Source organism: Lolium perenne, chromosome 2 (assembly GCF_019359855.2).
Source record: "Lolium perenne isolate Kyuss_39 chromosome 2, Kyuss_2.0, whole genome shotgun sequence".
NCBI lineage: Eukaryota > Viridiplantae > Streptophyta > Magnoliopsida > Poales > Poaceae > Lolium > Lolium perenne.
Genome location: NC_067245.2, coordinates 54,256,953 through 54,269,305, shown reverse-complemented (window position 1 = coordinate 54,269,305; position 12,353 = coordinate 54,256,953). Strand labels below are relative to the sequence as shown.

Below are 12,353 nucleotides of genomic sequence, written 5' to 3'. Positions count from 1 at the left end.
AAGTAGAATCGGTAGCTCCAACCATGTTATACAGGAAGTTCAACCATGTGTCCAGGAAAGTTTAAGTCGATGCTCAGAATATTATTCTGCAACTGGTTGCAGAATAGTGATGACATACATATATATATTATTTTGCACCCGGACACCCTAACCGTAGAATAAAGTGCTGGCATAGGAAGCAGATTTGGTGCACCCAAGTGCTCATGATTTTTTTAATATTAAAAAAAATTATGTGTTTCAAAAAATTATAAATTTTATTTCACAAATACATACACATGTTCTGAGTACTCGTATACATTATTGGTAGAAAATGCCTTGTATTTTGAGCTGAGGAAAAATAACAAATTTGTAGGGATGGAAACTTTAGATTTTTGTCAGAAATTTGACTTTTTCGTATAGCTCAAAATACAACTTATTTTCATCCAAAATTTACAGCATACCTTCGGAATATTTATAAATATGTACACATTTAATTTCATATTTTTCTAAATTACAGAAATATGTTTTTCAAATACTGGGATCACTGGAACTCATGTGCCAAAGAGACTTTTCGGCTGGCATACATATATATAGGCAGGCGGCGAGCGGCCGCGCGATGAGCGGCTTCAGGGAGCGCCAGAGTGGTGGGTGTCCTTGGCGCCGCTGTCATGGTCCACGATGCGGTGCGTGGCCTGGGCGGCTGGACTGCGGCGAGCGGCCTCGACGTGGGTTTCCCCAACCTCCAGCGGGAGCAGCATATCTTCAGGTGAGGCACCTTTGTTTCTTGGTACCTTCAAGCGGCCGGTGGTATCGGTGGCGTATGCTGCGGGTGACCTTGTTTGCGGGTGGTTGTAGGGGGCTTCCAGAATGGCGGGATTCTAGCCTTCATTATCCCCCTTCCCCTCTCTCCCTCTGCTACAGGACCTTGAGGGTTGACCCCCGTCGGCCGGGCCGATCTGAGGCCCTCTCCGCTGGAATAGCCGGCCGGAGTAGGTCAAAGATGGGCGCCGGAGTAGGTAGGAGTAGGTATAGTTGCAGATCTAGCCTAGTTTTAGATACTACCCATGTGGAGAATGGCGCCATGCCCATGGGGGTTCAGCCATGGTGGAGCTCGGGCTGCTCCCGGTGGCCTGTGGTGGTGTCGTGGCGGTGCGTGGCGCTCCCATGGTGGGAGCCAGAGGCGGACGGCGGCGGCGCTACAACGACCCCCCAAATAAAGCTCATATGCTTTCCTCTTGATCTGGCCGGATCTGGGCTGGATCTTCTTTCTCATGGCCACCGGGGTGGTGGAAAAGAGGAGGAGATCCTCACTGGAGCCGTGTTTTACAGATCGACGGGAGAGCGTCCTAGAGCAGTATCTCTTCTCCGACGAGCGCAACACGCGGCGACCATGATTGTCGTCGTGATCCTCGGTCAACAAGGTGACCCATCCTCAACCTCCGTTTTGGAGGCCCTCCGATCTTTCTGCTGGTGCTCGACGCCTTTGGGAGTCCAAGTGGTTTGTCCCCGGCCTCCTGGAAGTTGCCAGCAGCGGGATCTTCTCGCCGGAACAGGGCTTTCTGGCATACAGCTCTCTGAGCTCGGCGGCGACGCCTTGAGCTTGCCAGCGTGTGGTGGCAGAGGCATCCAGGCACTGGATTGCTTTTCTTCTTTTCTTTCCAGGATGCTTTATGTAATTTGTAGGCTCTCTTCTTCAAATAGTTGGTTAGTCAGGGCAATAGATGATAAGGGACTCTGCTGTAATTTGTACCTGCCATGTGTGTTTCAATGAAAATGCTCCACTGGGGTCGCTGACCCCATCTTGTGTTCAAAAAAAAAAGAATGGCGGGATTGTCGCGGTGGGAGGTAGAACTTCTGCTTGCTGCCGATGTGCTGCTCCTGCCATTGGAGCGGTTCACAGTCAACATCAGCAAGAAAGCCAGTAAGAAACGTTTCTATCTCCAGCAAAATGATCTCCTCGTAGCCCTCACCAGCTCGAGATCCATGCCTCCATAGCTCTCATCGATGTATGCAGGTACTGTCGTACTGAGCAGCCCATAAAAAATCTTGTTGCTGTTTCTATGATTAATATTTTGCTAGATTAGTTCATGTGCTTGAAAATAGATTAGTGTGATCTATTAGTTTCTGTGCGTCCACCTTTGATCGTGTTATTACTTATTAGCCTATCAGATTTTAATTTTACGGACAGACATATCTTTAGTATCACAAATGTATTTTTGATGTGGCAAAATTACCGTGGAGGATATTCCAGTAGCTGGCCTTTGAGCTTAGATGACATTGTTGGTTTATTAATATATTATTTTCCATCCCCCATTATGAAATATGACGGAATTCTAAATGGTTGCAGGATATTTGCACAGCTGATTCTTTAGTTCAATTTTTGTAGCGTAGACATCCAGGTGAGGCTGCACCATATCACCTCTCTCCAGTTTCCGTGCATCCTTAGAAGTCTTACCAATTCATTTGCTTAGCATTATAAGCTTATGAATTAGTTAGATTCTGAAATCATCTTTACATGTCTTCCCGTCCATTATAGTCCATAAAATGTCAGGGCAGTAAAAAACGAAATTATTTGGTAGTCTATGTGTTAAACAACGTGTGCAACACGTTGTGTTGGATATAGAGTCCGGTTCCAATACCTCATGTAATCCTCCTATATATACATATGAAATAAACCAAACTCGGTTATCCGAGTAGTCTCCAATCTACCTGATCTTACATGGTATCAGGCCGGCCTCTTTTGCCGACACGCTGATCGCCGAAACAAGCCCTAGATCGCTTCGACCGTCGCCCTCCGTCGCCTCGTCGACTCCATGGCGACTTCGTCGAACAGCGCCACCATCGCTCTCGGGCCGCCGCCGTCTGACAAGCTCACCCGGGCCAACTTCCCGGGCTGGAGCGCCCAGGTCCTGCCCGCCATCCGTGGCGCCCGCCTGCTAGGTTATCTCACCGGTGCGGTTGCTGCCCCGCCGGAGGAACTCGCCGTCACGTCAGACAAGGATGGTGCTGATGAAGCCCCCAAGATGGTGCCCAATCCTTCATATGATAACTGGATTGCGCAAGACCAGATTGTTCTGAGTTATCTTCTCCAGTCGCTCTCCCATGAGGTCCTTCCTCACGTCCATCGGATCGAGCATGCCGCCGGTGTATGGCAGGCCCTGGAAGAGATGTTTGTCTCACAGAGTGAAGCCAAGATTACCAATTTGTGCACCTCTCTGGCAAACACCAAGAAATTGAACATGACCACCGCGACGTACCTGACGAAGATGCAAGGGTTCGTCGATGAGCTAGCTATGGCTGGTTGTCCCGTCTCAACAAGGGAACATGTGTCCTTCGTCCTTGCGGGCCTTGGTGGCTCCTACAACGCTCTGGTGGCGGCTCTCGGCGTCCAGACTTCGCCGATCTCCCTCAGCCACGCTCAGATTGAAGCCTACGATCACCGCCAGGAGATGTTGCGCGGGTCCTCTGATCCTGACTTTGAGACCTCCGCCAACGCTGCACAACGCCAACGCCGCCGTCGTCCCAACCAGAACCGCGGTGACCGCGGTGATCGCCGCGATGATCGGCGCCCAGAACGTCGCGATGATCGCGCCCCCTCTTATGGCCGTGGCGGTGGGCGTGCACCACCTGGAGGCGGCCGGGGCCGTGGTCGCGGGCGTCGTCGCACGACACCGTGGGTGGATGTCACGTGTCAAATCTGCAATCGCGAAGGACACAACGCCAAGGACTGCTGGTACCGGTGGCAAGATGAGGATGACGACTCTGATGACGACTAGGAGGCCCATATTGCCTCCTACGGCGTCAACACAAATTGGTATTCCGACACTGGTGCCACCAACCACATCACCAGCGAGCTGAACAACCTGACGGTCCGTGATCACTACAAAGGACATGACAGGGTCAACACGGCCAGTGGGCAAGGTATGCAAATTTTACATGTTGGTCATTCAGTAGTTAGCACTCCTAATCAGAATTTTCAACTTCGTGATATTTTATGTGTTCCCAATGCCACCAAAAACCTCCTCTCTGTTCATCGGTTCACATATGATAATAAGGTCTTCATAGAGTTTCACCCTTTCTTTTTCTTGATCAAGGATCAGGTCACAAGGGCAATTCTTCATAGAGGGAGGTGTGTTGGAGGGCTCTATCCCTTCATTTCTTCATTGGTGTCACCATCATCATCCAAGCATGTGTTCCTTGCTTCCAAGCCGTCCAACAACAAGTGGCATAGTCGACTAGGTCATCCATCTTTTACTACTGTTAGGTTTATTATTAGACAGAATAAGCTTCCTTTTGTTAGGGATTCTCACATTGAGTCGATTTGTGACTCATGTCAGAAAGCAAAAAGTCATCAGTTACCATATCCAGTGTCCACTAGTGTTTCCTCTGAACCCCTACAATTAGTTTTCTCTGATGTATGGGGTCCTTCTCCCACCTCTATTGGTCGTCATGAATACTATATTAGCTTTATTGATGATTACATTAAATTTACCTGGATATAATTGCTCAAACGAAAATCTGATGCTCTTGCTGCTTTCATCAACTTCTAGAAATTAGTAGAAAGGAAACTAGACCGCAAAATCCTCACAGTTCAGTCTGACTGGGGGAGTGGGGGGTGAATATGAAAAATTGAACTCCTTCTTTCAGACACAAGGCATCTCTCACCATGTCTCTTGTCCTCATGCATATCAGCAAAATGGCTCTGCAGAAAGAAAACACAGGCATATTGTTGAAGTAGGTCTTGCTCTCCTTGCCACTGCTCATATGCCTCTCAAATTTTGGGATGAAGCTTTCCTCACTTCCACATATCTCATAAACATGCTTCCCAGCAAAACAATCAACAATGAAACACCAGTTCATCGTCTCCTAGGCACTAAACCCAACTATAAGTCCTTACGTGTGTTTGGCTGTGCTTGCTGGCCCAACTTGCGCCCTTACAACAAACGCAAGCTTGCTTTCCGCTCCACTCAGTGTGTTTTCTTGGGATATAGCCCAAAACATAAAGGGGTCAAGTGTCTAGAAGTCTCCTCTAGACGAGTTTACATATCTCGCGATGTTGTCTTCGATGAATCGGTGTTTCTGTTCCAAAGTCTTCATCCAAATGCAGGAGCCCGTCTTAGACAAGAAATTCTTCTCCTTGATTCATCTCTTTTAAATTCTGATTCTAGGGATGCTACTATTGATGATTTACCTGTGACTAATTTTCCTGCTACTCATGGTTCCCCTAGTGCTCCTCTTGTTGTGCAGGATCTGTCACGACATGCTGCAGAAAATTTGAGGCAAAATGGTGCTCCAAATAGTCCACCAGCCTCCCCTGAAACCTCCTCACAAAATGACAGTGGCAGCAATCCCGAAGATGATTTTCTGACCGGATCTTCCTCGGGATCCCTGCCTCCATCCGATCAGGCGCCTGACACTCCCGCCCACGCCTCGGGATCTCCCGCCGCGTCGGAGTCAGCGCGCCCTGCCTAGCCTGCCAACCTGTCTGGCCGTGCCGCGGGATCCTCTACGCCTGGGCGTGCATGTGGCTCCACGCCAGCCGCGTCTTCGGACACACAGGGGGTCCCTGGATCGCCTGTGGCCAGTGGAGGGGCCAGCTCTGCTGCCTCCTCTGGATCCTCTGCTCCGGCCTCTCCTGTGCCTCAGCCTGCAGCTCGTCGTCCTGTTACACGGGCGTCTCGAGGCATCAAACGTCCCAAACAATATCATGATGGTACCGTTCGCTGGGGCATGTCCGCTATTACTAATGAGCCACGTACCTTGCAGCAAGCTCTCAGTGACCCAAATTGGCATCATGCCATGGATGAGGAGTATTCTGCCTTAATGAAGAACAAGACATGGCACTTGGTTCCTTCTCATACTGCAAAGAATGTTGTTGACTGCAGGTGGATATACAAAATCAAGCGTAAAGCTGGTGGCTCTATTGATAGATACAAAGCTCGTCTAGTGGCCAAAGGGTTCAAACAACGTTATGGCATTGACTATGAGGACACTTTCAGTCCAGTGGTCAAGATAGCAACTGTCAGACTTGTTCTAGCCATCTCAGTCTCTCGGGGTTGGACTTTGCGACAGCTTGATGTCAAGAATGCGTTTCTTCATGGTGTTCTGGAAGAGGAAGTCTACATGAGACAGCCACCTTGTTATGAAGACAGGGGAAAACAAACTATGTATGCAAACTTGACAAAGCATTGTATGGACTGAAACAAGCTCCACGTGCTTGGTACTCCAGGTTGAGTTCAAAGTTGGTGTCACTTGGTTTTCAATCATCTAAGTCTGACACTTCTTTGTTTATATACCGCAAGTCTGGGGTTACTATTTTCATGCTTATCTATGTTGATGATATCATTGTGGCTAGTCCTTCTCACCAAGCAACAGATGCTCTTCTTCGAGATTTAAGCAAGGATTTTCCATTAAAAGACCTAGGTGATCTTCATTACTTCTTGGGTATGGAAGTACACAAAGTTGATGATGGTATAGTCCTGAATCAAGCCAAGTATGCTCAGGATATTTTAGCCCGGGTTGGTATGAAGGACTGCACTGGTTGTCCTACACCCTTATCTTCATCAGAGAAAATAACTGCACATGAAGGTAGCTTGCTTGGTCCTGAAGATATTACAAGTTACAGGAGTATGGTCGGTGCTCTGTAGTACTTAACTCTTACAAGGCCAGATATTTCTTATGCAGTGAATAAAGTCTGTCAGTATCTTCATGCACCTACTACTGTTCATTGGACTGCTGCCAAGAGAATTCTGAGATATGTTAAAAGTACTATGCGCATTGGACTTACTTTTATGAGGTCCTCATCCACACTTGTTAGTGCTTTCTCTGATGCTGACTGGGCCGGCTGTGTTGATAACCGCCGTTCTACTGGAGGTTTTGCAGTTTTCTATGCGAATTTTTTTTAAATAATACGAATATTTTATTTAAGTGCAGTAATAGCGCGCGTTTTCGAAAAATTTGGAAAGTGTGACCCAGTCGGTTAGCAGCTGACCGACCGGTCAGCAGCGGGCCGATCGGCCAGCAGCCGGCCGACTGCAGGCTGCGCAGACGGGGGAAAGGGCGACCAGCGCTTGTCGGCCACTAGCAGACCGATTGGTCGATAGCCGGCCGACTGTGCATGGCCCGCGCGAGCATCTTCTCTTCGGCGCCGTGCGCAGACGCTCCCAGCCTTTCCTCTTTCTTCTTCCTTCCTCTTTCTTCTTTCTCTGCCTGTTCGCTGATTTAGCCAATAAAACTTCACCATTTTGCTGGTATTAGTTGAGGGAAGCCCGATCTACAGATGGGTTAGAGTTTGGAGGAGTTTGGTGGTGCTGTTTAGCAGCAATGGTGGTGAAGTGGTGGAGGTTGACGGTGGTGTAAGGGGCTGAGCTGCTGCTGTGTATTGCTGGTGGTGCTGAGCTGCTGCGTGCTGTTCGTGCTGCTGCTGTTGGAGAGGCTGCTCAAGCTACAAGGGTAGACCCTAATCTTTGCATATTAGTGTTAACTGTATAGGTTATTGTAGGCTGGTTTTAGTGTTAGTGTATTTATGTGGGCTGGTATTAGTAGTTGATGCGGACGAAAAAAAAAATAGGTGAGCAAAGATGACAGATGTAGTGAAGATAGTATTTTACTATGGTATGGGTAGTGTCCGATCAAATGAAATGGGAGTTGATCTGAGTGAGTTCAAATATGTAGAGATGAATATGACTGCTCCTAGAACATGGACAATTGAGCAGGTGAAGGATTGGTTGACAGAATGTTTCGGGCTTAATCCTGAAGTGCACACAGTGGGTGTGCATGCATTGTGGACTAAGTCGGTATCAAACATTTTGTGGTATTTGAGACCTGTAGATGATACCTCTAAGTGGGTGAGCTGGTTAAAAGGATCTGAAAGGAGAGGAACTAACCCTGTGGCATTAGTTCTTCCGGTGGCGAAGGAGGTAGCGCCTCCTGAAGGCGGTTACAGTGGAGGAGGTGGTTACGAATCAGGCCAGAGCAGTCAAGCACCCGGCGGTGGCGGTGGTTACGAGCCTGAACAGAGCAGCCATGCGGAAGATGTTTATAGTGGCCAGGGTGATGGTTACACATGAGAAGACGGTGAGGTTGATGGTGACGAAGAAAATGGAAACAGGCAGAATCAGATGGAAGAGGAAGATACAGAAGGTGAAACTGATGATGATGATTCCGATGAGTCTGATGATGGGGAGGAGGTGCCTATTCCTGGTAGATGGAATCACAACTTTTCGTCTGCAATGACAATCAATGATGGCCTTGATTCTAACTGGGAGTATCACCAGAACAATCTCGCCGTAGGGGCCATGTTTCCGTCGAAGCGACATATGCAGGATGCAATAATTAAGTGGGCAATGGCGAGCCAGAGGGAGCTGAGAACAACCGTGTCATCTGGAAAATTCCTGACGATGGAATGTGTGGACATCAATTGTCCCGGAAGGGTGCATGGGTATGTTCCTAAGTATGACACAATATGGCGTGTGAGCGACTTTGTGCCGCACAGTTGTGAGCTTGTAAGTATCCGCAATGATCATTGCAACCTGTCGTCTAATCTCATAGCCCGGCTGCTGTACACTGAAATAGTGGAAGGGCAAGCCATGAGAGTAAACGCCATACAGAAGAATGTTAAGAAGCATCATTTTTACACCATTTCTTATGGCAAGGCTTGGAGGGCTAAGCAGAGGGCGATGGAGATGAGGTTTGGTTCATTTCGAGATGCATACGACGCTGTTGTTCGTATGCTGCAGACGCTGCAGGCGAGGAATCCAGGAACATATGTGAACATCCAGGACATGTTTTTGCCGGAGTCCCCATCTTACAGGGTTCTGCATAGAGTCTATTTCTCGTTCGGTGTATGCATCGAATCATTCAGACACTGTCGACCCGTGTTATGTGTCGACGGCATGTTTCTGACCGGTCAGTACAAGGGTCAAATCTTGACCGCCATTGGAATGGACGGAAACAATCAAATCGTGCCACTCGCTTTTGCTTTCGTGGAGAGTGAGAACACGGAAAGCTGGTTATGGTTTTTCAGGCAGTTGAAGATTTCAATTGTAAATGACAAGCCGAATGTTTGCATCCTTCATGACAGGCATGCAGGTATACTGAAAGCTATTAAGACACTGAAAGAGCCTGGGCAAGAAACTCCATGGATTGACATTGAGAGCCGTTGGTGCATGCGCCACTTGGGGGCCAATTTTTACACACAATTCAGGAAAAAGGACCTTATGAATGTCTTCAAGAGGCTGTGCATCCAGAACCAGCAGTGGAAGTATAATTTTTTGTGTAGCAAACTGCAGGAGTTGACGAAGAAACAAGTTGTGGAGAGGAAAGCAGCTCGAGATGCAAACATAGCAGCACATATGCAGGCCGTTGCAGCAGGAACAACAGCGGTAGAAGCACCAGTTTATGAGGCACCCCAAGGTCTGTGCGACTTGCCCGGATTTGACCCGCCCGGAACAAGGAGAAGGCAGGGAAGGCAGATTAAAAACTTTGAGCAGTGGATAGAGCATGAGCCTACGGAGAGGTGGTCTTTGTTGCACGATACACATGGAGCTAGATACGGCGTCATGACAACCAACCTCGCATAGTCGTATAACTTTGTGCTGAGAGGCAATAGAGCTTTGCCACTTACAGCTATAGTAGAGGGTATTTTCATGGGCACAGTTAAATATTACAGAGAGAGACGTGAGAAGGCTCGGATGCACATGCTGAACAAACCAGCCACTCCATATTGTTCGAAGATTATGGAGTACATGCATAAGAAGAAGGAGAAAGCTAAGCATCTCCCTGTTGTTCAAATTGGTAATGTGGAAAGAAGGTTCGAAGTACGCTTACCTACAGATAGGTTCGGGTGTGGGAATCCGCAGCGAACGCATGATGTGAAAATTGGCAATGAAGAAAGGCCAACTTGCGAGTGCACATGCAACAAACCAAAGTTGCTTCATCTTCCTTGCTCACATGTGTTAGCTGTTTGTGGTGTCCTGGGGATGTCGGAAATCTCGTTCGTCTCTCCGTATTATCTTAAGGAGGCCGTGCTCAACACCTGGACCGGTGGTGCAGCACTCTTGCCCTTTGACGATGCAGCTTTCTTCGCCTTGGTGCTAGGCTCGAAGTCATCGTCCGAGTCAACGACCTGCGGTGCTGCACTCTTGCCCTTCGAGGAATTGGCACTCTTGCCCTTTGACGATGCAGCTTTCTTCGCCTTCGTGCTAGGCTCGAAGTCGTCGTCCGAGTCGACGACCGGTGGTGCAGCACTCTTGCCCTTCGAGGACTTGGCACTCTTGCCCTTCGACGATGCAGCTCTCTTCGCCTTGCTGCTAGGCTCAAAGATATCATCGTCGTCCTCACTCTCAACCGCCCACTGTGCTGGATATTTCAAATCCCTTTCCCTATCTTCTTCATTCTTCCATGTTAGTGACTTCCACTTCTCATTCAACCTGATAAGCTCACACCTTATCTCCCGTGGGCTTCGAGCAGGCATCTTCTTCACTGGCCACCCATAAGAATATTTCTCAAACTCCCTACCCACCTTACGCAGCAAGGCGTCGCTACTGATGAACTCCTCGAATGTGTCTACCTTACTCTCCCTCATCACTTTGCGGGCCTCGTCTAGAAGAGGTTTGGCCATGAATTCGTTGAAAAGATGGGGGGATTCTTGTAATAACCCAGAACATAGGAACAACGAAGGGTAAATTTAGAAATGGGATGTGCATTTCATCGCAAAACGGGGGAAATTTTCGCGCCTTATTGCAACTAAACCTAAGAGGGATCGAGGTTCTCTCTCATTTTGCACTTAGGGTTAGGCAATGTGAGTTAGGGAAATTTCGACATGATCTCTTTTGTATCTTGTTGATTTGGGGAATTGATTTCATTTGACAAGTAAGATGCATTTGGAATATCAAACATTAAGTATAAATGAATATGGAAATTGAATTCACAATTTAAAAACAAATTATGAATTCAAATAACTTTGAATTTCAAAGTGAATAATAAATACAACATTTATTCCAGAATATAAACATTACATAAATCAAAAGCTCATAAGTAAAATTTGAGCTTTATTGATATCACAACACAGATTACATTGTCTTTACAATATTCTTGATACAAGAATTGATGAATAATAAACAGAAATGAAAATGAAGATTACAATATTGCTCCTAAACTAAAACCTAGACTAAATGACTTGAAGAATAACTTCTGGTCATATTCATCTTCAAAACCTGCAAAATAAAACACCAACACTAGACAAGGGTTATGTATTACACATATATTCAGTTTGGACAGACACCAAGTGTCATGCACACTTGTGCTTGTCCAAAACCAAGGACAACACCAGGATAAGAAGGGGCAGACCAATACTGAGCATCCATCAGGGGCTCAAGTTTCAGCATATGAGAGCACACAGCTCATGTGTGCTGGGCAGGCCACAGCAAGGCAATGCACAAGCTTAGTCACCAAAGCAAGCCAGGCTTGTGTGTCATTGCAAGAACAGAAGTAGAGTTCATATATAAGGGGCACAAACCCTAGAAATAGTAACCAGTCGACCAGATAAGGATTCACAAGGTAAGGTGAAGGTAGCACAACATAGTTCATCCAGTTCTTGCTCAAGAACAGAACCAACACACACAACCACTCAACCACCAGAAATCATGGTGACCTGAGAAGATCATCCAAGACCTGGAGGTGAAGGGCTGTGACACAAACCACAAGCCTGCAACAACCAAATATTTCACACTAGGAGCTGGAACAAGGTATACCAAATACCTGGACAGATCCAATGGATCTGATCCATCACATATGCATGAAATAAGCATGGGATGAGCAGATGCTCATATGGGTAGATCATCACTTGGTTTTCACCAAGGATTACCGCCACCAAAAGCTACTAAAAATAGAAAGCATCTAGGTACAGATCTTGTACACAGAAACTAGCACACATGCACAGATGCACACCATAGCCAGATCACATGCACAGATAGCACCAGTAGATGAATTGCAAGGATTAGCAGCTAAGACTACACAGTAAATCCTAAGCTATGAACCATCAGTAAACCCTAGATTTCTTCACAGGCAAGCATATTGGCATTCATATTTATTATGATCCCCAAATATGCAAGCAAAGATGAGTAGCCAACAAGATCCAACCAACCATGTGAGCAACCAGTCAGTAGCAAGGCTACTGAGGTCACATCACACTTAGCATCAACTAAAATGGAGCCAAACATAGCACATCATTATCCAGGAATGGATTCAGATTCAATTGCTTGCCAGATAATCATGAACAGCTAAGTCATTTGCAAGCAAATCATTTAAATCATTACTGCATAAGCAGTTCATCATAATTTAATTAATACAAGTATGAATTTATCACAGATCCA

At 47.0% G+C, this 12,353-nt stretch overlaps 1 protein-coding gene across 1 annotated transcript; it reads left to right on the top strand.

Moving 5' to 3' along the window:
* Window positions 1–8,324: 8,324 nt before the first annotated feature.
* On the top strand, window positions 8,325–9,560 carry LOC127328583 (uncharacterized). The gene has a single exon (XM_051355176.2). The coding sequence runs from the start codon at window positions 8,325–8,327 to the stop codon at window positions 9,558–9,560; it is 1,236 nt and encodes a 411-aa protein (XP_051211136.2).
* The last annotated feature ends 2,793 nt before the right edge of the window (window positions 9,561–12,353 follow it).

What these genes read in the sequence shown, in the direction of transcription:
- LOC127328583 (XM_051355176.2), top strand. Translation starts at nt 8,325, where the DNA reads ATGGCGAGCCAGAGGGAGCTGAGAACAACCGTGTCATCTGGAAAATTC.